The sequence below is a fragment of the Phalangium opilio genome, unplaced genomic scaffold (assembly GCF_054372755.1).
Source record: "Phalangium opilio isolate 3A_F unplaced genomic scaffold, DU_Popi_V2 ptg000650l_1, whole genome shotgun sequence".
Lineage (NCBI taxonomy): Eukaryota > Metazoa > Arthropoda > Arachnida > Opiliones > Phalangiidae > Phalangium > Phalangium opilio.
Genome location: NW_028324245.1, coordinates 195,586 through 222,020, shown reverse-complemented (window position 1 = coordinate 222,020; position 26,435 = coordinate 195,586). Strand labels below are relative to the sequence as shown.

At 38.1% G+C, this 26,435-nt stretch overlaps 2 protein-coding genes and 1 long non-coding RNA gene across 3 annotated transcripts in view; 1 reads left to right on the top strand and 2 right to left on the bottom strand.

The window, feature by feature from the left end:
• The window catches only part of LOC149588406 (popeye domain-containing protein 3-like), a 48,641-nt gene that overhangs the window by 8,435 nt on the left and 13,771 nt on the right, over positions 1-26,435 (top strand). The gene's annotated exons all lie outside the window — the stretch shown is intronic.
• Positions 18,927-22,827, bottom strand: LOC149588408 (uncharacterized). Its single transcript, XR_016379980.1, has 2 exons — positions 20,872-22,827; positions 18,927-20,790 (listed from the first exon to the last, which is right to left on the bottom strand). It is a non-coding gene; the product is annotated as an uncharacterized LOC149588408 (long non-coding RNA).
• On the bottom strand, positions 25,430-26,113 carry LOC149588407 (uncharacterized). The gene is made up of 2 exons (XM_089862680.1): positions 25,975-26,113; positions 25,430-25,873 (listed from the first exon to the last, which is right to left on the bottom strand). The coding sequence occupies exon 2, from the start codon at positions 25,868-25,870 to the stop codon at positions 25,529-25,531; it is 342 nt and encodes a 113-aa protein (XP_089718806.1). The 5' UTR covers positions 25,871-25,873; positions 25,975-26,113; the 3' UTR covers positions 25,430-25,528.

Below are 26,435 nucleotides of genomic sequence, written 5' to 3'. Positions count from 1 at the left end.
AAATATTACCAAGTCTCTCATTGGATAAGCCTGTAGGGCAGACGAAATAAGCCTTGTGTGTTTTTGTTTTAATTGGATTCAAGGAGATTATACTTAAAAGCGGAAAGAAAAAAAAGTAGATTACAGACTTTTAAAAGAATTAAGTAACCTTGGGCAAACTTAATTTTCATAATATCTGAATTTTAAATTAGTTTTGTTTACCGATTCTTTGTATAGTTTTTGTCAATGCGAAGGCGCGAACTTTTAAAATAAATAGTCCTAAGGTAGTTAGGTAGGTTCATCTCATTAGACAATTCAGCGTTGGAAGATACTCTATGTATGGAATAATGGTATTGATACAGTATAGCATCTTCTTCCTCAGTTCTTCACTTTTATGTTTATATGGATCTGTGTTCGCGATCGTTTAGTGAATACAGTTAAAGGTAGGCACGGGGAGGAAGAAATGGGATGGAGTCGAAGTATTACTTCATTCAAGGATCCATGGCGAATATTTGGAATCAAAAGTCTCGGCTCGATTTTTCTTCGTTATTTCCTCATCCACCCAAAAATCTATAATAGCCGGTAGACATTTTGGGCCAAGAATCTTTTGGAACGCGGCTCCCGACATATCTTTGCTTTTTATCTCTGCGGGCAAAGCAGCATCGAACTTTTTGATGTATGGTTCCTAGGAGATATTCGCTACTATAGCTATGCCTTGGCCGACGCGGCGGGAACTTGGGGCTTTGGGCTTCCGCGGAAAAATCATCCCTGGTAATCGGCGGTGGCACACGTATATAGCTAATGACTCTAGAATTCACTCCTCCTAACCAATCTTCTTTCCTATATATAAAGTCTAGACTTCCGATTTTTTCCTTCTTCCTTCAAACGTATAGATTCTTTAGCGCCTTTTTTTTTTGGATTTTTTTAAAGATCTCAAGCGGGTATGCACTAAGAATACATACAACTAACCAATTTCACTCAAATTATCGAGGCATATTTTGTGGTAAGAGCTAAAATAATCATTATGTATGTCGAATTATGCCTATAATTTAATTTTTTAATATTATCATCATCGTTCAACTCTTTTTTTTTTTTCGTAAATCTGAAAGAGAAGCAGAATGGGATTAGATTCTACTTGTGAATTTTGTCCCTCGATCTACACTCTGTGTAATGTAGTACTCCACGCTTGTTTGACAGCCTATAACTCCTAACTTCCTGTAATGTTTGCAGTTTGACGCCTATAGATCTGGCGGGCGAATTTCATCCCCGCTATACCTCTAACGCCCCCGCTTTTGGTTCACCTAATCGACGAGGTCGATCGCTTTTGAAAATTAGTTGGGGAAAGGGTTTGGACATTATCTCTCTCACTCTCTTTCCCGAATTTCCATAATGACCCTGAACGAAGAGAGAGAGAGAGTAAAAGAGAGAAAGAGAGAGGCGGAAGAGCGAGTTAAACCCTTCATCTCGATGTATACTTTATTCGCGAAAACCTGTGTGATACTGTACAAGGCTTAAATTAGGTTTTGTAATGGCCTGATTTCAGGTGCGGAAGATCTATAAAGTACCTTATTCTCGGCTTCATCGCGAACAGCACCCCGTGCAGTTCCACGTTGTTTCATCTTGGTCTTCCCTCTCTCCTTTTGATCCGTAATTTTTCCACTCTCTTGTCTCTGCTCCGCTTATAACGTTAACTTTTTAAGCAAATCCGTGAACTCGTTGAACCACCGCTAACGAGATTAACTTTATTTTAACCTAAGCGAAATACCTTTTAACTAAACCAATGTTGAATTTGCTCGTCGCTAAGGGGTTAAGTAGTTTTGGTTGGCAAGTAGGGACCTCGACCTTAACCTTTGGCCCCATGAAATAACGTCATTTATTTACACCTGCATGGTTCCAAAAGTTGTATGAACCATGAATATATTAAAACCCTAGTGACACAATGGACTAGCTAGGACACGTAATATAGAATCGGTCGTATGGAACGACGCTTTGAAGATTTGCCGTGTGTTAATTGTGATTAAAATAAACATTTTGGGACGCGACCTTGCATCCCTTTGAATCCATCCACCCTGATTAAAACTATTCCATTTCATAATAATAATAACAACAATAGGTACATCATTTGAAGGCGTGGTGTTTTCTCGCATAGCACGCGATGCGAATTTGTCATTTATTGTCAAGTTCCCTGAAGCGGGGCACGGGAAATGGCATGCGAATTATAAATTCTAGATATTTGTAACTGATAAAGACAGTAGTTAGTTCTTATAACCGCTTAATAAACTCTATAAACATCGAGAACTAAATAAAAAGGAAAGCTATTAAGAATAATGGGTGGCGGTTACGTCATTGTCAACGTTTGTATGCCTTTTATTTTACTGGAATCAAAAGTGAAGTATACGAGGCTTTGTTGTTCTTCTTAAGAAGCTGGGCTCGCGTCGACTCTTGCCAACTCATTCGGACTAAATTGTTGGCGCGTGCCAAGAGTTACAAATTGAAGAAATTACTCCCTCTTTGGTGGTCATTTTCTCTCTTTATTTGTATGGATTTAACAGTTTAATTGCCTTGGGATCCACGGGACTCGAATGAAGGTCGGAATATAGCTTGTCAACTTGTTTAAATTAAAATCCGTTGATATAATTACACAGAAACTCCGTTTAAAGCGTGAACATTAATTGAATTAAGTTAAATTAAGATAAATACGGTTTTGAAACGTAAGAAAAATAATAAATTTTTTGAAATATACCGTTTGGTTGATATAATGGTTTGATATTTCATAATTTTATAATTTATTCCTCTTGTAAATCATAGTCCATTTAAGTAGGTGGGTATATTAAGTGTTGTTGGCGACATCGTGCATCTGGCGGATTCTCTTCTGGTTTTAATTTGAGTGGGTCATGGTTGGTGTTATTGCTGAGAATACGTCGCGAACCCCGAGGATTACTTAAATCTTTGTCCTGGCGAACTGGCGTCTGAGCGACATATTAAGAGAGATGATCAGTATAGACCTTGAATGATGGTGAAAGAGGGATGGGGATGGGTGATGGTCTGGATATATTAGGAAGACGCTTCGTCTTCGACAGCTGTTAGAGACGATAATGTGAAGGATTAAAATTGGGAGGCATCAAACTAAAGGGACCTATACTAAAGCGCCCGGCCGGCAAACACCCTTAACGTTATTCGATTTTAGGCGATAGAATCTAATATTAACACCACCCTAACTCTCTTCAATATTCTCCCTTGTCAAATGCTAAGAAAGGGTTTAAAATTTAAGCTCGAAATCCTTTAATAAGCGTCTCGTTTCTATAGCTGTTTGAGCTAGTTGTCTGCTGACTTCAAATGGTTTGGGGTGATTATAGGATTCGGTGGAATTTTTGAAATTAAATAGCAGCAACTATCCACTGAATTTATTCAACTTCAAAATATTGATACGAAATATAAACATATCATTTAATGACCCAACTAAGAAGTAGACCTTTTTTAGGCTTTTCTATAAAGTAGGGTATATATTTTAAAGAAAAGAAAATACACTTCCGTATGATATAACTCGTAATTCGGTCTTCTCAATGTAAATAAATAATATTTGACTTACTGAGAGAGAAGGGCCGGGGGAGGGACGTACGTTCCAGATTTGAGATATCTCAAATAAAGTAAACACTTCCGAATATAGGGAATTCGCGGTGCACGCGGACCTTCTCCTTGGAATTGATATCTAGGAAAAAGTTATCTCTCTATTTTTAGCAAAAATCATCACTAGGAAAAGGGATGCAGATTGGAAAAGATTTCAAAAAGGCCGCGTAGATTAATTGGAAACTTTTATTTGAGCAAACGAACCGAGGAAGCGCGCCCATGCAGTTTTCCGTATTGAAGAAAGGCAAATAAACATGTCCTCGCCAGTCAACCAGCTCTAGCGTACGTACTTTCTGTTTGCTTTAATGAAGAGCTATGGGAAAAGGGGGAAGCTCGGGCCAGTTGAGAAAAAGAGAAAGAGTAAATACGCTTACGGAGTTTTTCCGATCGAAAATCCGAGCCGTTGTTTATGTTAGGTATCTCAGATAGATTAAAATTTTAACTCGATATAAAGTTGGGATTAAGTTAGAGGCACACCACTGAATCTATGTGGAAAGTGATACGAGATTTTACAAGGGGTACAACGAAGAGTTGTATCGTCTCAAAAAGACTTCAATTAAAATGCGTATCCATCAAAACAATCGAGGTTCAGTTGAAAATGCATTAATTGCGCCCTTTGTAGACTCTTCTAACTATATGTTAATCGTTTTCCAACGTATATTTTTAAAGAAAGAAAGACACGTATAGAAAGAATTGCTCTTTAGTAAGTAAACACCGTGCCGTGCGCTGTTTTTGAAAAATCCTCCATTAACCCCTCGGACGCATTTTCCTCTTCCAAAAATTTTTAATTTAATTTCTCCAGTGTATTGTAAGAGGGTACATCGTCGTCGACCTCGATTTTGAAACTCCCAAACTAGGTACCTATAGATAGTTTTCACACAAGGAGGATTCATATCATTTACACCAGGAAGCCGGGCTATCTGGAGGACAAAAGCAGACGATTTTTTGTCCGCCAGATAGCCCGACCTCCTGGTGTAAATGGTATGAATCCTCCATGTGTGAAAACTATCTATACTCCGCTAATTAAAGCCTTTCGCCCACTTAAACATGGAGAAATGGGAACGACCGATGCTGTACTACAAGGGAAGACACACACAAAAAAAAATTACCGATGAAGAATCCATTGTTTCGCTATAACAATGTAAACCGTGTAACCTTCCCTTCCCCCTTTCTGGATGGTTTCGTGCATCCCTTGTAACGTTTGGATCGATATAAAGAACCATGCATGCCTAGCATCACTATTGTTATTATTAGATATTGGACGGTGGTGGTGGACTGTTGGTATGTAGAGTGTAACGCGAATAAAACAAACGTCAAAGAGATGAAACACATTGTCAGCGCTAGTGTCTTGCATTTCTAGATACAATTATTTTACTTTTTATTGAGAAATGAACAAAATTGAGGAGAAACCCCACCATTGACAATGAAATCATAAGTTTATAAGATACGTTCCTTCCATAAGTACGACATCTTCCTATACTTCTTAATGCTAGAGACTTACAGCTCGTGAACGACAAGCGAGAATTGAAGTCCTACACTCGGTGGTTAATTTTGCAGGACTTCCATCTAGGTCCTATTTAGTCTGCTTTACTAAGCCTTGACAGCAGCGCCTCACCAGCATGCAGCGTATGTCGCTTTACCTCGAATCTATGACCTAGGCTACGTCACTTCATTCATGACAAGCTCCAGTTTGTAACCAGTGCCAAACTCATGGAACATACCTCATGAAGTTATAATCCGCATAATCTATTTACATTGAATCTGAGCTTGGTTAGCAATAGCGCACCTCAAGTATAACTGAACTACGTGACACAGTTTCCCACGGAGTATATTTGGTCTTAAAACTCGCGAGCCTTGTTTAGCTTAGCTTAAAGCCACAGCGTGGATTTATAACAATAACCATTAATAATAGCGCGAATACTTATGTCATATATATATATGCGTATCCTTATCTCAGTTCTCCCATTTTGATATATGTATAATCTATATTATCCAAAAGGGGTTGGGACATGGAACAGTATACCGGCGTTCCATCATTACGGTGATAGAACGGACTATAGCTATGAGTTTCATCATAAGTAACTTTACAATAAGTATGACGCTTGTCGTTATATTGCTAACTTTCATTAGGAAGGTTTGAAATTACCACCTCCATTTATGAATTAAAATGAGGGTCATTCTTATTGGTGTACGTTACTTGTAGACGCGCTCGTTGTCGAGCCATGCCAGGGAATGTTATTGAATGAATTTATACCAATATATGGAAGATTCCCTAAGTCTGTTTAGTCTCCCTAACTCGTCCCTTTAATTGAATATTTTGGTACCACTATATCATAGGAGGTCTTCTTAGTCTTCAGTAAAGTTAAGGGTAGACTCCGCTATAATGACACGGACAACGCAAAGCGTGCGCAGACTGCATGCGAGTTTTATACTAAATTGAAAGTTCAATATGAGACGTATAGATTTTAGATCATTAATTAATATACAAGCCGCGTTGACGGATGATTGTGTTAGTAGACCATGGATTTAGTTGGAAATGACTATAGCACGATGGTTCTCGGAACGTATCCGGTTTAAACCTGTGAAATTTCTAATCTCTAGAATTAGATCTGGTTATACAGAAATTGACAAAAAATATTCATTTAAATTGGCGCGTTATTTGGTAGCATTTCGTGTTTCAAATGATATTTCGCGGAAGTATGGTAGGTATTGCTCGGGATTTTGCAATATACCCAAGGCCCCCTATATATACACATTTCTCTGTCTGTTTTCGATGACAAATTAATTAGTACAGTGTTAATTAAAACGGTTCTGACGGTTTGACCTTTGTTATTGTCTGAGTCTCGATTTAGCTTGAATTGCAATATTATTTTTGGGGTTTTACCATAGTTTTAAGTTAAGCGGAAATCCGAGGTTCATAACCCGCTGTTATTAAGTTTTAAACCTTGAATCATCAGTATCATATATATATATGAGTAATCTATCGTAAAAGTACTTAGAAAAACCTCTACGCTTATTAATATAAATGAGAATGAATGATTTTATCTCATTTATGATGACATATCCCACACGCTTCACTAACTCTTAAATTATTCCAATGTCACGTGGTTTAAGTTTAAAGTGGTTATTGTTGTATACCGGGGTTTTATTTTGTCAGCTGTTTTCTAAATACTTGAGCCTTTTGTCTATGGATTTAAAGAGACCCAATTTTATTTGAAGTTTATGGTTTTCAATTGGGTATTACACCAATTTAGTTTTGAAGTTTGGAGGGATGCCAGCAAGGAAATCGCTTTTCGAAAAGTTATATGAAACAAGTGTTCGATTTTTATCTTCAAAGTAAAAAAAAATACCCTATAATTTGAAAGTTTTATGTGGGAAAGTATATATATACAAATGCGCGGTCCATTTATTTGGAGGTTTTCTTCTTGACCACTTCACTCTTGGCTCTTCTTGATGGATAAATAAAATTAAATATAATTGGTTGAGTGCGGTGGTATGTAGTTCGAACTGTTCACGTAAACATAGGAGGAAAACCACTATACAGAATAAATGGTCCATTCTTCCAGTCGATAGTAATTTATTATTAAAGATGGCCCTTACTATACAGGGTATTTTAGAAAGGTAAAGGTCTGTCCGAAACTACAAACATAACTTTGAAACGGTGGACCTTATGGTCAAAATGTCTCGAAATCTCCCGTTTTTCATAAACACCCTGTATAGAGAAACAGTCTTTTCTTTTCGGTTGGGACAAGTTGTTAAAAAGCTTTCAATGTAATCTTGAATTGAACGACGTGGTTTGGTCTTGTAATTCTGCCGCCTCCTCAAACGATTCAAAATCGTTGCCTCCATTATCTCAATCGCTGTCATTTATTTCAACAAAAAAATGGTTTTGTACAAGATGGATTTAGCTTTTGATTGACGCTCTATCGGTTTCATTGTCACACAATTGTCGCTCATACAAATTCTCCCAATTGTCGGACACCAAGTTGTCGTCAACACAAATGTCTTTCACCAAGTTGCCGTCTCAAACCATCTTATACAGGGGGGCAGAGTCTGCTTTTAAAGTATAAACGTTCTTTTCTTCTGGTAAGTTTTTGACGACCAAAAATTCCCAAAAAACTCATTGCACTCGTTAGAGTTGTGCGACCTCTTTTTTTTTTCATTTTTTATTTTTTCCTCGAGATTTAGGGGATCGAGGTTTATGACGCTTTTTCCTTGGTACCTAATATAAACTTTGCCGCGTCTTCTCTAGCTAAGCCTTTTTTTAAAAATAAATCTTATTTTCTTTTAGTTTAAAACGTAATATCGCCTGGAAATAATAGTGAATTTTTTGCGCGTAAAAAACCGTGTGCTGCTGGAGAGAACGGAAGCGAGTGTATTATAGGTCGTGTACGTGAATACATTTTGATTATGGTTTCTTATAGAACTCAGTCCCTAAGAAAATACAGGGTTCTTACCCAACCTGGGTAGGATAATTCATGGGGGAAAAGGTCAAAGCTCACCTTTCGGTTAATTAAACCACGCGTTGAACAATCCCTGACCTTATGAAGTGTGACCAGGGATTTGGATGGGTTGGGTTTAGAATTTGGGCCAATCATTAGGGGTTTACTTCTCAAAATGAAAACTGTATCGACTGAAAAAGTGTATAAACTAACAATGATTGCGACCTTAGCAGGCGTATAAGGTACCTTAATAAAAACCATACACTCGTGTCTCTGATTACCTAGATTCGGAGCCCATTTTAGACCATTTCCTTTCTCGCGAGTTTTCCAGAAATATTCAGCTATTCTTGTCACGCGCGTCTCTTCCGCTATAACGTCATCGGTCTTTTACCCAAAATCCCATGCAGGGGAAGTATACCCATAGCTCTCTATGAGAAGAAAAAAAATCTTTCTTCTTAAAAAGACCGCTTCGTTAAGGAGTCTCCGAGAAACTTGACGCCGCCAAAATATCTTTCGCTCTTCTTTAACTCATTTAGAAAGACGCGGGGAAAATATGTTGTGTACGCTTTTGTATCAATTTTGTCAGTCTCCTATACAGGGTGGAAACCTTTACCGGCTACCAGTGTCACGTTACTTTATAACTATAACAGATTAGGAGTATTTGCGACTCCTCATTTAATTTCTCTATTAGCCCCTGTAAATCAATTACACATTTCCTCCGCATAACACCAACCAACGCCTTTGATGGGGAAGGTTTCCACCCTGTACAAGCTCTACTTATATAATTTTTTGGCTCTATTTCAATCTTCTAATCAATCCCGAAAGATAGATTTCCCGGTTTTTAATTAACTAACAACTTACGTCATTTTGACCTGATTATTAAATATTAAATTTAGATGAAATGTCATCTTTAACCTTAAAATAAATAGGCCTATATAGTTGCAATTTAAACGAAATGAAAAGTTTCATCGCCTTTTGAAATTAACAATTTACTGACAGCGAAATTCGTGAATAGAAAATTATTCATTGAAAAATAAAACACGTTATTTATTTGAAGTTAAGAATAATATTTTAAAATATATTTTAACCTTTTCCTTATTTCACTTAAATACGCAAATATATTTCACCCTCCCTTGAATGAATTAATTAGGCTAATAAAGAGATAATAATTTGTAGTAGATTTTGGGCGGGAAACGATTATAGCGTTGTATATATATAGTGGCGCGTAAAATTATACTTTTACTACTTTTGATAGGTACTTAACCTTGTAAAAGGGTGTGTCCCCGTGATTACGTATATATATTCGCGCTATAACCTGAACCGCGGTGGCGACGGCGGAATTAACCCGCGCTGTAATTTAGTCGCCACTCATTTCGCCGTTAATCGTTCATTCCGAGTAAACCGTATATTAATTACCCTTATAAGTCATCTTCCTTCGTTCATTCTTAGGATCTAATGTTAACGAGTGTTTTCAGGTATCTCGAGAATATTATATCGTGTACCTACAGTTATTGCAACAACTAGGTTCCATAACTTTGTCACTGGTCAACAACTATTAATTACAACAGCTGGTTCATAAGATATGTTCCATCCCTAAGTTTGTCACTGGTTACAAACTGGTGCTTATAATTTTGAAGTGACGTAGGTCAGATTCTCTTAAAAGCGACGCCTGGTTTGGCGATGTCAAAGGCTTAATTCCGACTAAATAGGACCTAGATGGAAGTCCTGCAAAATTAACCACCACCGAGTGTAGGACTTCAATTCTCGAACTAGCTCGAGCTGTAAGTCTCTGCTGGTATTACGAAGTACGGTGTTTAAATCGAATACTTCAAGTGCGTGAAAGTCAGAAAAATATTCAAGAGATTGTTGAATAAATTCACGTTACGGTTATACAACTGAGACTATTTACTCCGTTTGAAATTGCGTATGGGTCGCGCAAGGACCGCGTTTCGGCGAAATCTTTTCGATAAATATTACGTATATTTGATCCGGGCGGTTTTCCCCCTCGACATCGAGCTATTTCGGATGAAACCCGATATCTGATAAACGCTAAAAATTAAACGCCATAAAATTTGGCCAACTAAAAATGATTATAAAATATACTATAGTTGTTTGAACCTTTTAAAATTATACGTTTTCTCCTATGAACTAATTTGAATTTGAATGAAATCTCTCTCTCTCTCTCTCTCTTTCGGTCTTTAAAAGTCGAAATTGGTTTTTGATGGTTATTGGGGGGTTTTGGTGCATCGGAATTTCAATTTAAATTATCGATTGTGTTTTGTATATAGTCGAACATAACCCTTGTCAAGAAAGTATTTTGGATTTTAGGCGAGCCGCTCGCATGCAGGCTTCTCTTCCGAAAGACGTTTATTAAAAGCTATTAAAAACGATTACGTAATAAAAGCGGAAGCGATTTTTAACCAGAAATAATATATAAAGAATTTATGATCAAATTAAATATGAAATATTAATAAAATCGATTGAGAGGTTTACGGAGTTGAGGGGGTTTTGTTTTACATTTATGGTCGCCATTTTTCAAGATGGCGACGGATTAGAAAAATATTTTAAACCGCGTTCTTACTACTTTTGGGCGTTGATTATTTAAAATATTAGTTATGTTTAAAAAAGATATTTTACAAGGCCTATATATATCAATTTAATTTCCGCTTTAAATTAAATTACTGGCATTTTATATCCGTTGATATTAAATAAATTTTATGGTTATCATCATAAAAAACATATATATAATCCAACGCCTCCATTTTATCTTCTTCCTCTCAAGTGGTTTATTAACTTTCGCCGCGGCCACCACCGCGTTTTATATTTTGATTACACTTAATTCGTAACACTTTTCCGTGGCCTTAAAAGATTATCAATGTAGAGGCTTGGATTCTTGACGCTTAAGTTCCAAGGTTAAATTAATTTACGAAAAATTAAATACTTAATTACAGAATTAATTACGTATACATCGTTATATTAACTTATACGCTTACTAGAAACGATTTAATTAAAAATAAATAATATCATCGTCATGGATTAATACTTTTATCTCCCTGAGTCCTGACTAAACGTTTTTCGATGACTGTTTATTTATATATCTGATATTTCTGCTGCCTCGCAATTCACCTTCAAATCTTATTAAGAAATTATCTTTTATCTTATAGTTATCTTATCTCTAAGAGAATAAGAATTTTCGTTTGAAATCAAGGTACTGATTTTTATATATTTTTAATTTTATTTTTATAAAACCTTTATATTATTTACTTTGAAAAAAGTTTTTCGAATTAAGGATTTGAGATTATTATTAATTTTTTTCTTTTCCTCTTTGAACTTGGTAATTTCGTTATTGAATAATTTAGGTTAATTAACCTTTTAAAGTAAGTTTAAATTTTCTTACCTTGAATTTTGCGAATTTTTCTCCCCAATAATTAGTGTGTTTTCAACGGAAATCCAAATTATTCGTAAAATCTTTTAATAATTCTTCTTTCACACGATAATTACTTGTCTAATTCAAAACGATTGAATGTTTGAAAAGACTTGCTGTATTTAATGTCTTTTTTAATAATTATTTTGGAGGTGAAGTCGCGCGGCGCGTTTGAATTCAGACTTTTTTGTGACGCTACGATGGAAACTTTAGAAATTATAAAATTGTTGGTATTTTCCGCGGATTATTCCGGATGTTCTTTATCGCTTGTTTTTCATTTCCGGGAAGAGGAAAGCTTTTCTTATTCATTTGATAATCGTCAGAAAAATAGGGGGCGGTTTTTAACTTTGTGCTAGTTTTTTTCATTTTTTGTCTCCAATGTTTAGAACTTTAATTCTGAACTACGTTTAGATTTTTGTTTCGGATTAGCTTTTTAAATACGCGCCTTAACTGTAGTTTTTCCCGCCCTTTCTCGCGCGCCTTTCCGCGGCCAACTAAAGTAATCTGGCGGGGAAAAGTGTTCCCGCGCGCGCTGGCTGTCGATCCTTAGCTATCTCTATGACGGAATTTTCTCCTCTATATCCTACTACGATTTTCCTACTATCCCGCAACCTTGGGGCGTGTCATTGTAGGAGGAAAATCACGGGACTTTTCCTACTGGCTAACCCAAAAGGATGAGTTCCCGAGTTTTACCAGTAGCTAAGGAGTTACGCGCCTAAATTACTGCTAAAAGGTCGGTCAAATTTGATTTTAATCGTCTAAAGGGAAGGTGAAATGAGATAATGAACGTTGATCAAATATATTGTAATTGAATCTGTTGTTTATTACCTTAATGGGCCAAAAACAGGGTTCGTACAAACTTGGAAATATCTGGGAAATAAATTTTTGGCTAAAATTAAGGATATTGAACTTTCTTATTTAAGTTTTGCGACGTGTGTGTTGGCTAGCTGTCTAAACTGATAATACTCTCAACACATTAACGAACATTATCAGGAATCACACGTTCGCTGTTTAGAAAACAGATCGGATATTTTATCCCCTCCAATACCTTATATCGATCAAAACGTATAGTACAAGTATAGTTCCTGTATGGGAAGAGATGCTGAGACTACAAATACTCCAGACGCTAGATTTCGGTTCCCCGAATCCAAAAGATTCCGAACAGAAATCGCGAATTGAACATACACCTGTAGGATAGGTCTAAACATAAATATTATTTTCTTGGAAATAAAATAAACGATTAGGGACTTCTCGGAACCCAAAGTTTTGGAAAATATACAGTTAGGAAAGATAAAGATAGGTTTACTCAGAAAGGTTTTGTCTCTAACCTCCCAAATTTGGGAACTGTTTGGTAGTTTACCATTAAGTTAGGGAATATAAATTACCGACTCACCTTAAGCTTTTAACGATTAAATTTGATTCACCTTCGGAAGAACCAATCTGATCTGATCTCTCTCGCTCTTTCTCGCTTTTCCGGGATTCCATCCATGAAATATTCGGGAGGAAGTCACGGGAAAAATCAATTATTCCTTTGAAAGAATGCTATTGAGAGAGAGAGAGATGTACTATACGTTTTTGGCAGTTCGCCGTTTGGAAAATTAGATTCCGGAAGGAGCCCCTAATCCCTATATAGTTTGATTGAAAAAATAACGCGATATATTCTTCCTATAGCGCTCTCTCTCTCTCTCTCTCTCTCTCTCTCTCTCTCTCTCTCTCTCTCTCTCTCTCAATCCTTCTCTCTGGGTAGCATCGCGGAGCTAGTTCTGTGGATGCTATGGTGGATGGAAGATGCTGCGCCCTTCTAGTGGTTGTTTTCGTGATGGATATTGGAAAGATCGTATTTAGGCCTAGCTTCAGGGTCAGGATGGTTCGGATCGAAAAATATAGAAAATGAAAATGGCGATGCATGTAAAGTAGACGAGTTTTACTTTGGAAATGAGGTATTGCATATGACAAGCGCCTTAATAACATATTTCTCTCTAGGCCTAGATAGTGTTGTTTTTTAATCTACACCATGCTGGTTTGGCATACAGGGTGTTTCTGATAAGTTTGACCTAAATTAAGGGGCAGTGTTCTTTGAGAAATCAATTTTGAGTCGAAATTGTATCACTTCTATCTCCATTTAGTTTGTCCTAAGGGTCACCGTTTTCGAGTTTTAGGAATGACACCTTAATTAAATTATAAATCATTGTCTAAATCAGTTTCTTAATTCTACAGGCCCAGTAGGCCCTTGTAGATATGACTTGACACCCTTCCGTAATGTTATTAAATTTAAGGGGTCATCCGTAAAATACTCAAATCATAACTCGAAAACAGTGACCCGAATGACAATATGGAGATAGAAGTAAATTTTCGACTCAATTGATTTCCCAAAGAACTTCCCCCGTAATTTATGGCAGACTTATCAGAAACACCCTGTATAGTTCGTAGGTCTACTTTTCTACCTATCTATGGTAAAAGAGTACTATTATAGCTGACTTCTCAGTATATTACGCGAGACACTAAAGGCTTATACTTGCATGATGCACGGTATAACTGGTTGTTGCATCGTCTTATCTCGGATGATTTACGCGTTCTGTCACCCCCATCTTTTGGTCCATCCCTCCTTCCACTTTTTAACCAAAATGCATGCAAAGTAGTCTATAGATGTCTCGAAGCTATAGGGGTTTAAGTTCGTTTCATCGATCTCCGAGATGTTTCAACGTCTGAGATGTGCTGTTGGAATTAGATTCGCGATGGGACTATATTCAGCTCGCCGGAAACGTAGCAAAGGAGAAGAGAGATTTCCAAAGAAAATATCATATTTCTGGATGAAATGGCGGGGCAGCGTCGGGTGAACTCAACTCGAAGCCGCCAGATTTTTATTACCCTCTTTTCAAAGTTGGGTTCTTATTTTTCTAAAGCCTTGTTTTAAAGCGGGATACCATAGCACAGTCGCCTGAACAGCAGTCCGCTATATGCAAATGAGATCGCTCTGTGTTCGTTCTGTTTTGTTTCCCCCTCTCTCTTTCTCTCTTTCTCTCTCTCTCTCTCTCTCTCTCTCTATCCGTTTCTCATCCAAAATTCTCATGCACTGTTTGAAATCTCTCTTTATTTTTCTGTACATATATATTCCTTTATCCTTTGGTGTCATTGTTGCTCGGCTAGAGAGAGAGAGAGGATGACCCCGAAAGATAGAATTGAAAAATGCTAAAAGCAAATACGCGCGACAAAAGGGGCATGCGCGGCCCATCCTGGGAGTTGATTCGAAAGAATGTTAGTATATATTTCTCTCTCAAGAAATATTTTGCATTTTGAAATTTTTAACTAAAAAAGCTCTCGGGCGTCTGTTGGCGCTCTTCATTCAGACACTGAATCAAATGAATAAAATTGTCGCTCTGCTCCAGGCAGTCTTTTTATAGTTCACGATGACGACATGGATATTAGAAATATAAGTACCGCAAAGAAATATTTAAAGATATTTCCAAGTTATTTATTTTCTATTTTAAAAAGTGCATGCATGTCTGGTAAATTGTTGCTTGTTCAGTTTGTTAAGAATTGGTTAGGTTTAAGTTACGTATGAGTATTTTAGTGTTTTTCTCTTTTCGACAAAACAGAACATAAACATTAGAATTGATGTACATGGGTAACTTACATGATGGCTTTCGTACTACCTATAATTCAACTTATAAGTATGGCGTTCTCTCGCTCATATCGCTTGACAGGAAAAACTTGTGTTTTTCCAAGATTTGACTCGAATCTCTGTACATTCTCAGGGGATACTCTCATTTTCTACTCTACTAGAAACATCCAAGGCTTAGCTGTGTATTTATGCCTTGAATTCAGTCCCTCCTTTTTCTTGTTCTCATCAGAAATAAACTCTCGCGAAGATGTAAAAGCATTCCAACTTAAAAATAACTCTAGCCACTAATTTATGTATAGTTGTTGTGGTCAAAATGTTTTGGGGGAGATGACGTTTGACCAGACACCCCTAAGCTTCTTATATTTGAGCATTAACTATTGGACCTGTTGTAATAGACCTAAAAAGGTTAGGGAATATTTTAATCTGAAAATTCGATTCAATCCTGCATGCTACGATATTTTAATTATTTCCGCCGTTAATTTACTTCCGTAGTGCCTTCCATATCCGAGTCGGAACTCGGAAGTTCGCCGCGTATAATCGAGAAAACGCGGGGGTGGGGGGTTTCACTCCTGGGAGTTTTGTTTTTACCCCGTGACTTTGGTTCCTTTATTCTTTTGCCTAAAACAAACAGCTCATGCAGTGTCTCAACGATACGAATATCTTTCTGAGGAAAATGAGGAAATCTTTTTCCTTCTCTACTCGCTTAGTTTATCGGTTCAGGTTCAACCTTAAGGAATTCCACCCTAATGTCGGTGTGGCGGGCTTTTATACAGTATATACGAACGAGTTATACGTCGTTCTGTATCTTTCCTTTTCGCGTATAGCTCTTTTTGGGTTTCCTTTTTGCCGTTTCAGTCGCGTACGTATCAAAAGAATTGTCTCGTATTTCTCCATGCTCAATATCTTTTTCTTTTTCCTGCCACGCATGATGCGAGGGCTTTTAAGGAATCTAAGGAGGTCCCTCGAGGACTCGCCGCCTTGTGTCCTACAGTTGAAAGGAAAAGAAATGGCAAATGTGCAGGCCTATATTCACCTTGGCGATCGGGTTTCGATTTGTGTGCGCGGCCCCCCTACTATAAAGGGATGTTGAATTAATTATCTTCAATTCAAAAGTGTATTCATCTACCGTGCGACATAAGTAAAATTCGTTATACATAATGATTAGTCTATCTAGCTCCTCCCACAAAGCCCGCCGAGATACGAGGAGGGAAAATTCCTATTAGCTATTACTCCATCTCATCTCTTTTCTCCAAGCTTGGCCATAGGGTTGAGGGGGTTAATTTACGTAACCTAATGTCTTTACCGCCGCGAGTAAGCCAACAGATCACCCCCCCGGCCCCCCCCCAAAATAAAGATGGCTATCCCCGTTATCCAAGCAACTATCTCATGCAATAAACACCCAATGCGTTAAGGCCATAGAAAAAAACGATGGAGGATTGTATATATCCAAGGCCTTCATCACCAAACGTCTCTTATCTATCTCTCGGGCCACCAAATAAGATAAAAACTTTCTTCTCTTTCTCTGATGTGCATGGCCACGATGAACGCTATATACGGATCATGGGAGTCCATAACACCAGGGACCCTTCAATCTCCCGAATAACTGTTTATATGGACCACAGTAGATGGTAAAGGAACCCGAGGTCTATAAAGGTCTCGATAGTTTTGCTTCGACCTTTCCTCAAGGCCCGTTCACACTAGAGTAAATCTGAGTAAGGCATGGCTGAAGAAAAGGCCCTACCGCAGGTGGTGCCATCTGGACACTGCTCGAGAAGTAATTTACTTATATTCGTTTTCACGTGTCTAATTAAGCGAGCAAAGCGACTTCACCGATTTTTAATCTGTAGTCTGAACGGGCCTTTACCCTCTCGCCGCTCCGCGCAATCTTTAGTATCTTTCCGTCAGGATAGAGTCAACAATATCGGACTATGGGAATGGTTTTCACCTCCCATATAAGCGTTGTTTCACCTCGAAAATGCAACGCTAGTACCTAAATAATCTCCAAATATTAATGCCTTGAATGAACATATTCCGTATGATACGAACTTTGGAACGCCCATCCAACTGGAAGTAAAGAAATATAGAAGGGGCCAATTGATACGGATGCCTTCCCCTAACCATATCAATCTATAGTTTATCTTCGTTAGCTCTATTTCGTTTGACGTTGCGTGGAAGGGCCAAGTTTGGGTGGGGGTGTATTTGGAGAGAGAGAGAGAAACGTACGACAAAATGACGTTTATTACTGGCGATTGAAGGAGGCTTCACCTATATAGTGCCGCCTCTTTTGTTATAGCCCTAGGGTCCGAGTGACTGAAACGGGGAACAGTACAGGATTCAATGTGTACTTAGAATATATATAAACACTTGATAAAACTTGGCTGAAACCATCTCAATCTCAACCCTAACTGCTGCATCTACGTATAAGCTAAGCTATCGTGTCTCAAAAATCAGAACTTGGGTGTCATCAAACTACGTCATGAACTTACGACAGTTTTGCTCTTCTTACGACGACTCGGAACTTCGGAAGTTGAATTTAGATGATGTTTTAAAGATTGAGAAACTACATTTTTTGTTGAGTTGGCCGAATACCTCTATAGCTCTTGTTTCCTCGCGTTTTATAAACCCGCTGCCACCTTTTTTTCCCCATTTCTCTTTTATATTCCATCATAGAGGAATTTTCCAAGACCATTTCTTTTTCTTTCTTGTTTTCCTTCCGTAAACCGTTTTATTATATAGAAAAATCTGTAGTATATAAAGCCAGGAATGCATACGGATGATAGGAATCTTTGTGCCCGCATATATCCCCGGACTTCCGTCAGGCCTCGTAATTCTGAAGTCTTTCTAACTGCGACTTTATAGGGAGCTAACAGGTGGCTAGGGGGAAGAGATAGTCTGACGTCACGCAGCCCCCCTCATTTTTGCGCGTAGAATACCGTTTCCAACCGTTAGGGGGGATGAAACTCCAGTAAGAGATAGAAGGGTGTGACGTTTCAGGGTCAGAACTGTTAACTCCCTATTGGCTGGTAGCAACTCGAGGTCGATTGCGAGGCACGGCGAGATAGATTATTCGCCAGGTAAAATTCGCCATATATAATGATTAAACCAGCTCATCCAACAAAATACGCCTAGAAACGTTTAGTAAATGTTTACACAATGATTTCTGTTAGCTGTATGTATTCCTGGTAAAGGCCTAGAACTTTTCTTCTGGGGCTGGCCTTTTCATAGCTAATACCACCACCGTGCGCAAACTAGAAAGTATCGGAATATAAATCAAAATGGGGTTCTTCTCTAAACACTCGTTGGAAGACGGTTAAGATCGAGAAAGAGAGAGAAGAAGAAAATTCTCTTTAACGTATGGGCTTGGCTAGTTGGCAGGTGAGAAAGTCGAGAACCTCGAAGAGATTCCTCCTGGTGACTTTTAGCTTTTCGTCGCCCGAGGGTCATTAAATTCGTACAGGGAGATCCGTATCTTGAAGTAGAAGGAAGGAATAGACTCCAGTCCGCGAGAGTCTGGCGTAATGAGAAAACTGTCGAGAGAAATTTGTCGAATTTATTCCTTCCTTTTATTTTAAGGTGTAGTTTCCTGATTCTTCGGTATGGATGGGGATTCTCTCTCGATTTTTCCAACCTTCCCGTTTCCCAATGGGCTGTTGAAGTCGTAAATAAGGACCCGTCGTCCAAGAAAACTTCCGTATTTCTAGACTGCAGTCTTACCTAAAACTTTCCCATAGTGTTTATGTACAGTCGTATAAACTATTCCACCATAACGTTTCCCATTGATATTTTAATACGAGAAGGAAATTAATTAAATTTAACTAAATTCACTGAAAAATTTCTTGAAGTAACAAAAACCTTTAATTGCGCAAAATTTCTTGACATTTTACATGTGACAAATTTCTAAGAGACGCGAAAGTCTATACACTGTCTTTCTCCCATTATTGGCAACGTGTTTTTAATCCTCCTATGTGTGAAAATAGCCTCTTTCGTTTTGGGATTTATTCTCTAAATTCGTATTTAATGGTCCTATTTTTGCTTGTCAGATCGAGTTAGCTTAGCTTCGTGTCAAAAATGAAAAAGACTATAGTACGTTTACTCATTTTTTTTAGAGAGAGAGAGAGACTTAGGGATTGAGAAAAAAAAATAAGATACTGTAGAGGCTATTACCCCAGAGTAAATATTAACGGCTTCTCCACATAGAAAAAAAAATACCGCCACCCAACATCAGTATCGATTTGGGACCATATACATTAGATCATGGACCATGTATATCTAAACAAGGCCTGAATCTTACGTAGAGGAATGTGTTTAAAAGTAAATATCAATTAAAATTAAGAATTAAGCCTAATTTCATAAAAAAAAAATACTTCATCTGGAATACGTCTAGAAATGGACCCGTATGACTGGATAATGGTTTTTTCTTAACTTCTGGTCCTTTTTCGCAACGGAATGTCCGTGTTTACTTGGGATGCGGGCTTTACTTCCAAGCCAAGAGTGTTGGTTTTCGTCTTCCACGATCTATAGAGAGAGGGCGGAAGAAGCTTGAGGGGGTTATAGTTACGAGAAATGTCTTATCGTTTCAGTCCATGCATGCGGGATTGGGGACCAACCGAGATATACTGCCAGCCAGAGTTTTAGACTCCATACTTTTCTTCTTCCCTTGGGTCGAAGCAGCGTGGAGTCAGAAGAAGAAGAAAAAATTATGATACTCTCTTTTACTTCTTGAGATGGTGCGCGGTACGGGTGGTGGTACTGTACCTTTACCGGTGGTACAATCATAAACATTTGTTCGTATATACGATTTTTGAAAAATTCTTTTTTCTTCAGCTGTATTTAATACTTTAATATATTTGAGCAAGGGAATTAACCCAAGAAGGTGACCTCCTACACCCACGTAGTGTTTAATGAATTCTCACCTGGAAGGGGTCATCCATAAAACACACTAATCATAACCCTTTTTTTTTATCAAAATTGGTCATAGAACTTACATTTTGAACTCTAAATTGATTTCCCAAAGAACACTAACCTTTCAGAAACATCCTGAATAGTTAACATTTTGCCCACAAACAATCAACATATCTAAAGTATTTAGAGCTTTGTATAGAGAAGAGTATATTGAAGTTGGTAGCCTTAAATTGGTGGAGAGAAAAAAAAATAAAATAATCCACATGCAGTCCATAAAACAAGAATACAAAGAAAGGGGTACTTATATTACCGAAACCATCAAGCTTAGAAGCCTTTTGTTTCTGGGGGCATAATGATGCTTTGAAGGAGCCAAGTATTAGGAAGAATACGAAATGACTCGTATCCTGCAAAGTTTATGGCTGCGGAATACGATAGAGTCCTACTAGACCGAAGATTGTATAGTCGTTGAGACTTGAGACTGCTAGAAGCCTACCATGGAATTTATACGGAAGGCCTCTGGTCTCTAGTCGTTATGGGAATTAACTCGATAAATTGACTATTAACCAGGCTTAGGCTTAAGTTTCAAACCCTCGCTCTCTCTCTTTCTCTCTGGGTATAAGCCATTGGTACGGATGGAACGCGTTAGAATCAGTCGCTGCACGCACTCTGGTGAAACTATGTCGTAGATTGACGCCGGTCAGCCCAGGAGAACAAAGCTATTGCTTCCGGAACATTAGCCCCCGATTCTCGACGTTACCCTCTCTAGACCCGTGCACCTCGTAATTAAAGCCATGCTAGCAAGACACGAGACGTGTACGTACTTAATTATTATCAAGAACTTCTCATTAGAATTTAATTAAACCTAATTACCCCACCTTGGTGTTTGCTTTTTTTTCCATCAGCGACTATTGTGTCTTGGGTTTTAAATGTAATAACTATTGGTTGCTAGACTGCCTTTAAATCTAGCCACCGTCTGGTGCTACAAGAGGTCACGTGACTTTTTCCCACCAAAATCCTTACCGGCCTTTTGAACTTAAGATTTAATAGGCAAAGAAATCTACAGTCAAAAAAAGAAGTTACCTCTGCAGGGTTAGTCCCGAAGTTAGACAATACGTTCTAAAACTCGAGTACCGTCTTTTGACTTTGCTCCAAGCCTGACTTGATTAAACTATATGCCTGTTTAATGGAAGAACCTATACTCAAATTAAACTAATAATGTAAAAAGCGAAGTCACATGCCTAATTTAGCGTAACGAAAAAAAATAATCTAGCTAAGTAAGGAAAAATACGAAAGGTCGAGGGTTCGCCATTTTTCCTCACCCTTTTTTAAATTTGAGGAAATTGGTGTTGAGACCCAATGGTCAGTTAAGCCCAGCTTTCCCAGGTACACGAATTTTCTTTGTTATCACTTTAAATAAACAAAAGATGAAAGAAGCCGCTGTCAAATTAATAACAAGAATAAATGTGAGTCCCTAATGAATAGCTAACAACCACAATCTCTTGGAAGATATATGTAGGAATGAAGAAATATATCTTCGTATTTTTGTAAATCGGTTCTTCCCTATACGATTGTCAACTCCTTCCATCTCCCCATCTTCTCTTTTATCGTTATCTCTTGATTTCTGAAAATCCTGAATTGAGAAATATCTGTCTGTGTGTTTTGGGAAGCCCTGCCCAAGGCGCGCCCCGAAATATGGGTTATTGCGCCTTTTTTCTTCCGTTAAAGAAAAAGAAAATAAACCCGAGGGATCAATTTTTATGTTAAAGAACGTTTTCTATCGCCCCCCCCCCCCAAAAAAGCTATAGGGCCAAAAGAAAATCCAAGGGCGTTTTGTATCGATATTTCATATAATACCTACCCTATAAACCCATACCAGTTCCCACATAGAAATTATCGTGGGAGATTTGGGGGCACGATAATTCCTAGTAGATGTATGCATTCCTGGTACTAGGCATATCTATATTGTATTCATTTGGGGGCCGCCTTTGTCGATTTTTATTTCTTTTAAGAGATAAAGACAAGTTGGGAAAACCAAAATATTACCTCTCCGTGTCGAGAAGATTATATAAACTTAAGTATCCAATGAAAACGTCGACCTTTTTGCCCTCATCCTTTCCCGCGCTTTGCGCTTCCGCATTTCATCCTTACTCTCAACATTATCTTCCTCCATTTTACATACAAAAATCAAATACTCACAAAAAGAAGTGGCAAAAACCTGCTGGCTCTTTACAACCACTTAATTTGACTTAATATCCAATTTCCAACAACAATAATATACCGGTAGTTTAATTGACAACCTACTAGCATCGAAATTCTCATTAAGAATGGCTCCCGCGGATAAAAAAGGCCAATTTTCAACTAGGTGGGCGTTATCTCATTAGATTTGAAAAATATCATTTGTCTTTTTTACCAATGCCTAACCGTTTAGATTTTTTTAAAGCAATCTTAGCATCAAAAAATAAATGTTTTATATTCTTATTAAGAATAAAACAAGAGGATAAAAAAGGTCTGTCCTCTCGTATTTTTTAAGCTTTTATCATGATTACTCTATACAACAGTAACAAGGAGTATAAACCCATTAGTGGAAGCAGTATTTTTTTTTCGAAACAATTTCGCTTATGTTTATCCTCTCTAGACTTCGCTAAAAACGTATTACTCCTACGTAAAATATTAATAGACAGGCAAGGATTCATACCGTTAAAGAAGGAGCGCAATATTATCCATATTTTCATTTCATATACAGAGAAAAGAAATTATTATGTTTCTGAGAGGAGCTTCCCATTTTTGTTGTTGTTTTGAAAAATATATCGCAATGCACGGGCCTTGATAGATAAAGGAGGCAATGAATGAAATATATCACAATGCACGCGCCTTGAAAGATATAGGAGGCAATGAAGGAAATATATCGCATGCACGGGCCTTGGTAGATATAGGAGGCAATGATAATCTCTCTCTTTGCACGAGAGGTTTATCTTTAATAATTAAATAAATATAATTATTTTTAATTATTTTAATCTTCAATAATTAACATTAATAATAGTTAAATCGTTTAAAATAAAGTTATACCTATTATCATCTCAAACTTTGCTAATATTGACGTTTAAAGTGAAGGGTACCCCTCTTGCCCGCTTTCTTCAGATTTTGGGGTATATATACGATTCGTTTCCATTATAATAGTAAGGAAAAAGCGCAATTGCGAAAACCTTTGGTGGCGATCCCACCTTAGGGAGGCTAGACGTTTCTCGTAACCCTAGCTGATCGCCGCGTATATCCTAAAACCAAACGATGATAATGGAGTAGAAGCCAATGATACAGATTGGTGTCTATGTGGAATAGACGGAAGACCAGTGGATGGTGGTGTTAGAAGCAAATGATACAGATTGGTGTCTATGTGGAGTAGACGGAAGACCAGTGGATGGTGGTGTTTAGGAGCCAGTATGTACAGACTGGTGTCCAAGTGGGATGGACAAAGACCAGCAGAAGATGGTGGTGATTAGAAGCCAGTATGTACAGACTGGTGTCCAAGTGGAATGGACGAAGACCAGAAGATGGTGGGGTGATTAGAAGCCAGTAAGTACAGACTGGTGTTCGTGTGGGATGGACAAAGACCAGAAGATGGTGGTGTGAGAACTCAAGTAGAGGAGCCATTTCCGTGACTGTGAAAGCAGTTCGGAAATGGCGAACACGTTTGCTCCGATACGCAAACTGCGAACGCGGTCACGTGGGTGTAACAACGGACAGACAGACACACAGACACACACACAGACAGACAGACACGGCCGTTACAGAACCTCTCCTGGACTACGTCACACGGAGAGGTAAAAAGTGGGTAAATTCGTCCTCCGCAAGTATGACCATGTAACAAAGAGATTCGACCAAGCGAGGATCCGATGCGTTCATTTTTCTTAACTCATAACGAAATCAATCGTCATTAACCGTGAAGTAACTCACTCACTCTCTCTGTGGCTCAGTTTCTCTCTAGAAAACCTTTTGCAAGGTCGATCGACTTATTCTGTAACGGACATGTTTGAAAAATAAGGGACACTTTGGTGCGGTTTGGTTTGGTTAAGAAGGAAGGTTTTGGGGTAAAAAGGGGAATAAAAAAATGACCCTATCCCGGCCGTGTCCAGCGGCGTTAGAAGGGTCGTTTTTAACCCTTATCGAACTTCTCTTTGGAGGAGCCTAGGTTGCTACCATCCACGGTCGATTTTTCTATGTATAAGGTACCGGAAATGAAAGCGTCTCGCTCGTCACGTTTTTTCCTATCTTCCGGAATAAAGTTCGAACCAGACTGCCAGTATGAGTTTATTCGACGAAACTAAAGTAATACGCTGTAAAGATTGGCTTCTTCATTCCTGGTCACTGTGTGTCCACGCTAACAAATTGGAGAACGGTTTTACGCTTAACTCCAAGTATCCAACCATCCCGGACAGTGTATAGTAACTTATAAGTTATAACCACTTTACGAAATAGGTTGGTACTATACGTCCGAACTTAGTCCAAACGATATTTTATTTTTTATGGTTTTTGGTCATCCTATAGTGGTGGTCCACTGTATGGAGTATTTGGACTACACGCTTATGGTACTGAACCTTTTATCAGTCTCAAAATTAACTTCTTGTAGCGAGTTTTAGACGTGTTTGTTTCCGTTTACGTCAAAGTTGTCTATGAAAGTTCGTAACTTCGTGTCTCGACTCTCGCTACCGATTTGACTTTGTAATTGATTAAGGATGCCTTTGAAGCTAACGTTATGGAGACTGAAGTTGAGAGATGTACCTACCGTTATTAACCCCTTTGAATTCCTCTTTCCCTCCTATCGAGAGAGACGGATGAGTCTGGAATTGGCGCCCATGTCGACATCTAGGGTCGATTTCCTTGACTAATATTGATAACATCAACCTCAGATGGAGTGCATTTTTCTTCTCTTTCGTAATTCTTGTTTTTCTTTTGGTTTTGGTTATGGATTGGAAATAGCTAGACTCGAAAGGGGGCGTTTTTATAGATACTTTTACGTATGAAATCCATTACTTCCCGCTTTGAAACTTCGTTGGTTTCTTATGACTAAATGATCGAATTTATGGTTGTGGTCTTGCGACCGGGGGAATGTTGCTAGTTTTTCTTACTTTGTTGCTGGCGCATTTTGTTATACAATTCTAAATCGATTATTGCGGCTACGAGACGACCCGGCTATAAATCATCTTAAACCCAAAGTTGTATCGAGAGCCACACTTTTTTTAGAGGGAAATATCGTGAGTTATAAGGCACCGTTTAGTTTGAGCCAGTGCCTTTTGGTTTTTACTGTTACGTTGAGAAAATACGCCCATCGTCAAGGGGGAAAGCGAGGCAGTATCTGGGGTCATTGCAATGAAGACCATGTCCTAAAGCTTCTCTAATTCAAGATGTTGAATGAATTATGTTCAAGACACTTGAAACTGAATTATTTACATTTTTAATAATTATTTATGTGGTTGTAGTATCTATAGCAGCAATGGGTATACATGTATAATAAATAAAAGTATAAGTAGTTTGATTTTAAGACAGATTGGTGGTCGTTCCTTTGTCATCCGAGTCCTTGTCCTTGTCCCCCTCCCCCGGGGAGTATATCGGGTACTGAAATCGACCATCTTGGTTGACGTATTGGTAATCGAGAAACTTGAAGACGCTTTTTGGAGGGATCATTGGTCTGGCGTATAATTGTCTCAGTAAGAATGGATTGTCTCTTAGTAGCTCTTCTCTGTCTACTTGTTTTCGTTGTTCTTCCACTTCGGGCTCTGTTGAAATCCTCTGGTCATTTCCGACGACGGCTGCCTCGCTCCATTCCGAAATAATAAGGACAAACGTCAACAGTATCGCCGTTGAACTGAATTGATTCATGGTCTAGATTGTTAGAGAAGAAAAAAAAGTCATGATCTCTGTTGAAATCAATATAAACAAATCGTTAGGGTTAACAAGAGAGCAAGCATCCGAAGCATCCTTACCTTTCTCTCTCTCTCTCTCTCTCTCTCTCTCTCTCTCTCTCTCTCTCTCTCTCTCTCTCTCTCTCTCTCTCTCTCTCTCTCTCTCTCTCTCTCTCTCTCTCTCTCTCTCTCTCTCTCTCTTCCGGAAGCTAAGTCTATTTCCTATTGAAGTTCGAGATCTAGTGAACTCCTCCTTTTATACAAAGAGTTCTGCATTAATCTGTTTTTTGTACTTCATCTGTATATTCCAAAGTGTTGTTCCTACCACAGTTCCCCTTTTTCCATATTTTATCACTTTTTGATAAATAAATGATGGAGAATAAGTATAGTTAGTAAGAGCCATAAGGTTGTATCTTTACACTAAATAATACATTAATATATCACCTTATTGAAATGAGAGAGTCGAAGTAATAATAAGAACTTGGGTCAAATCTGAAATCGAATCTTTTCTCAATTGTTTTTCGAACTCGAATTTATTTTGA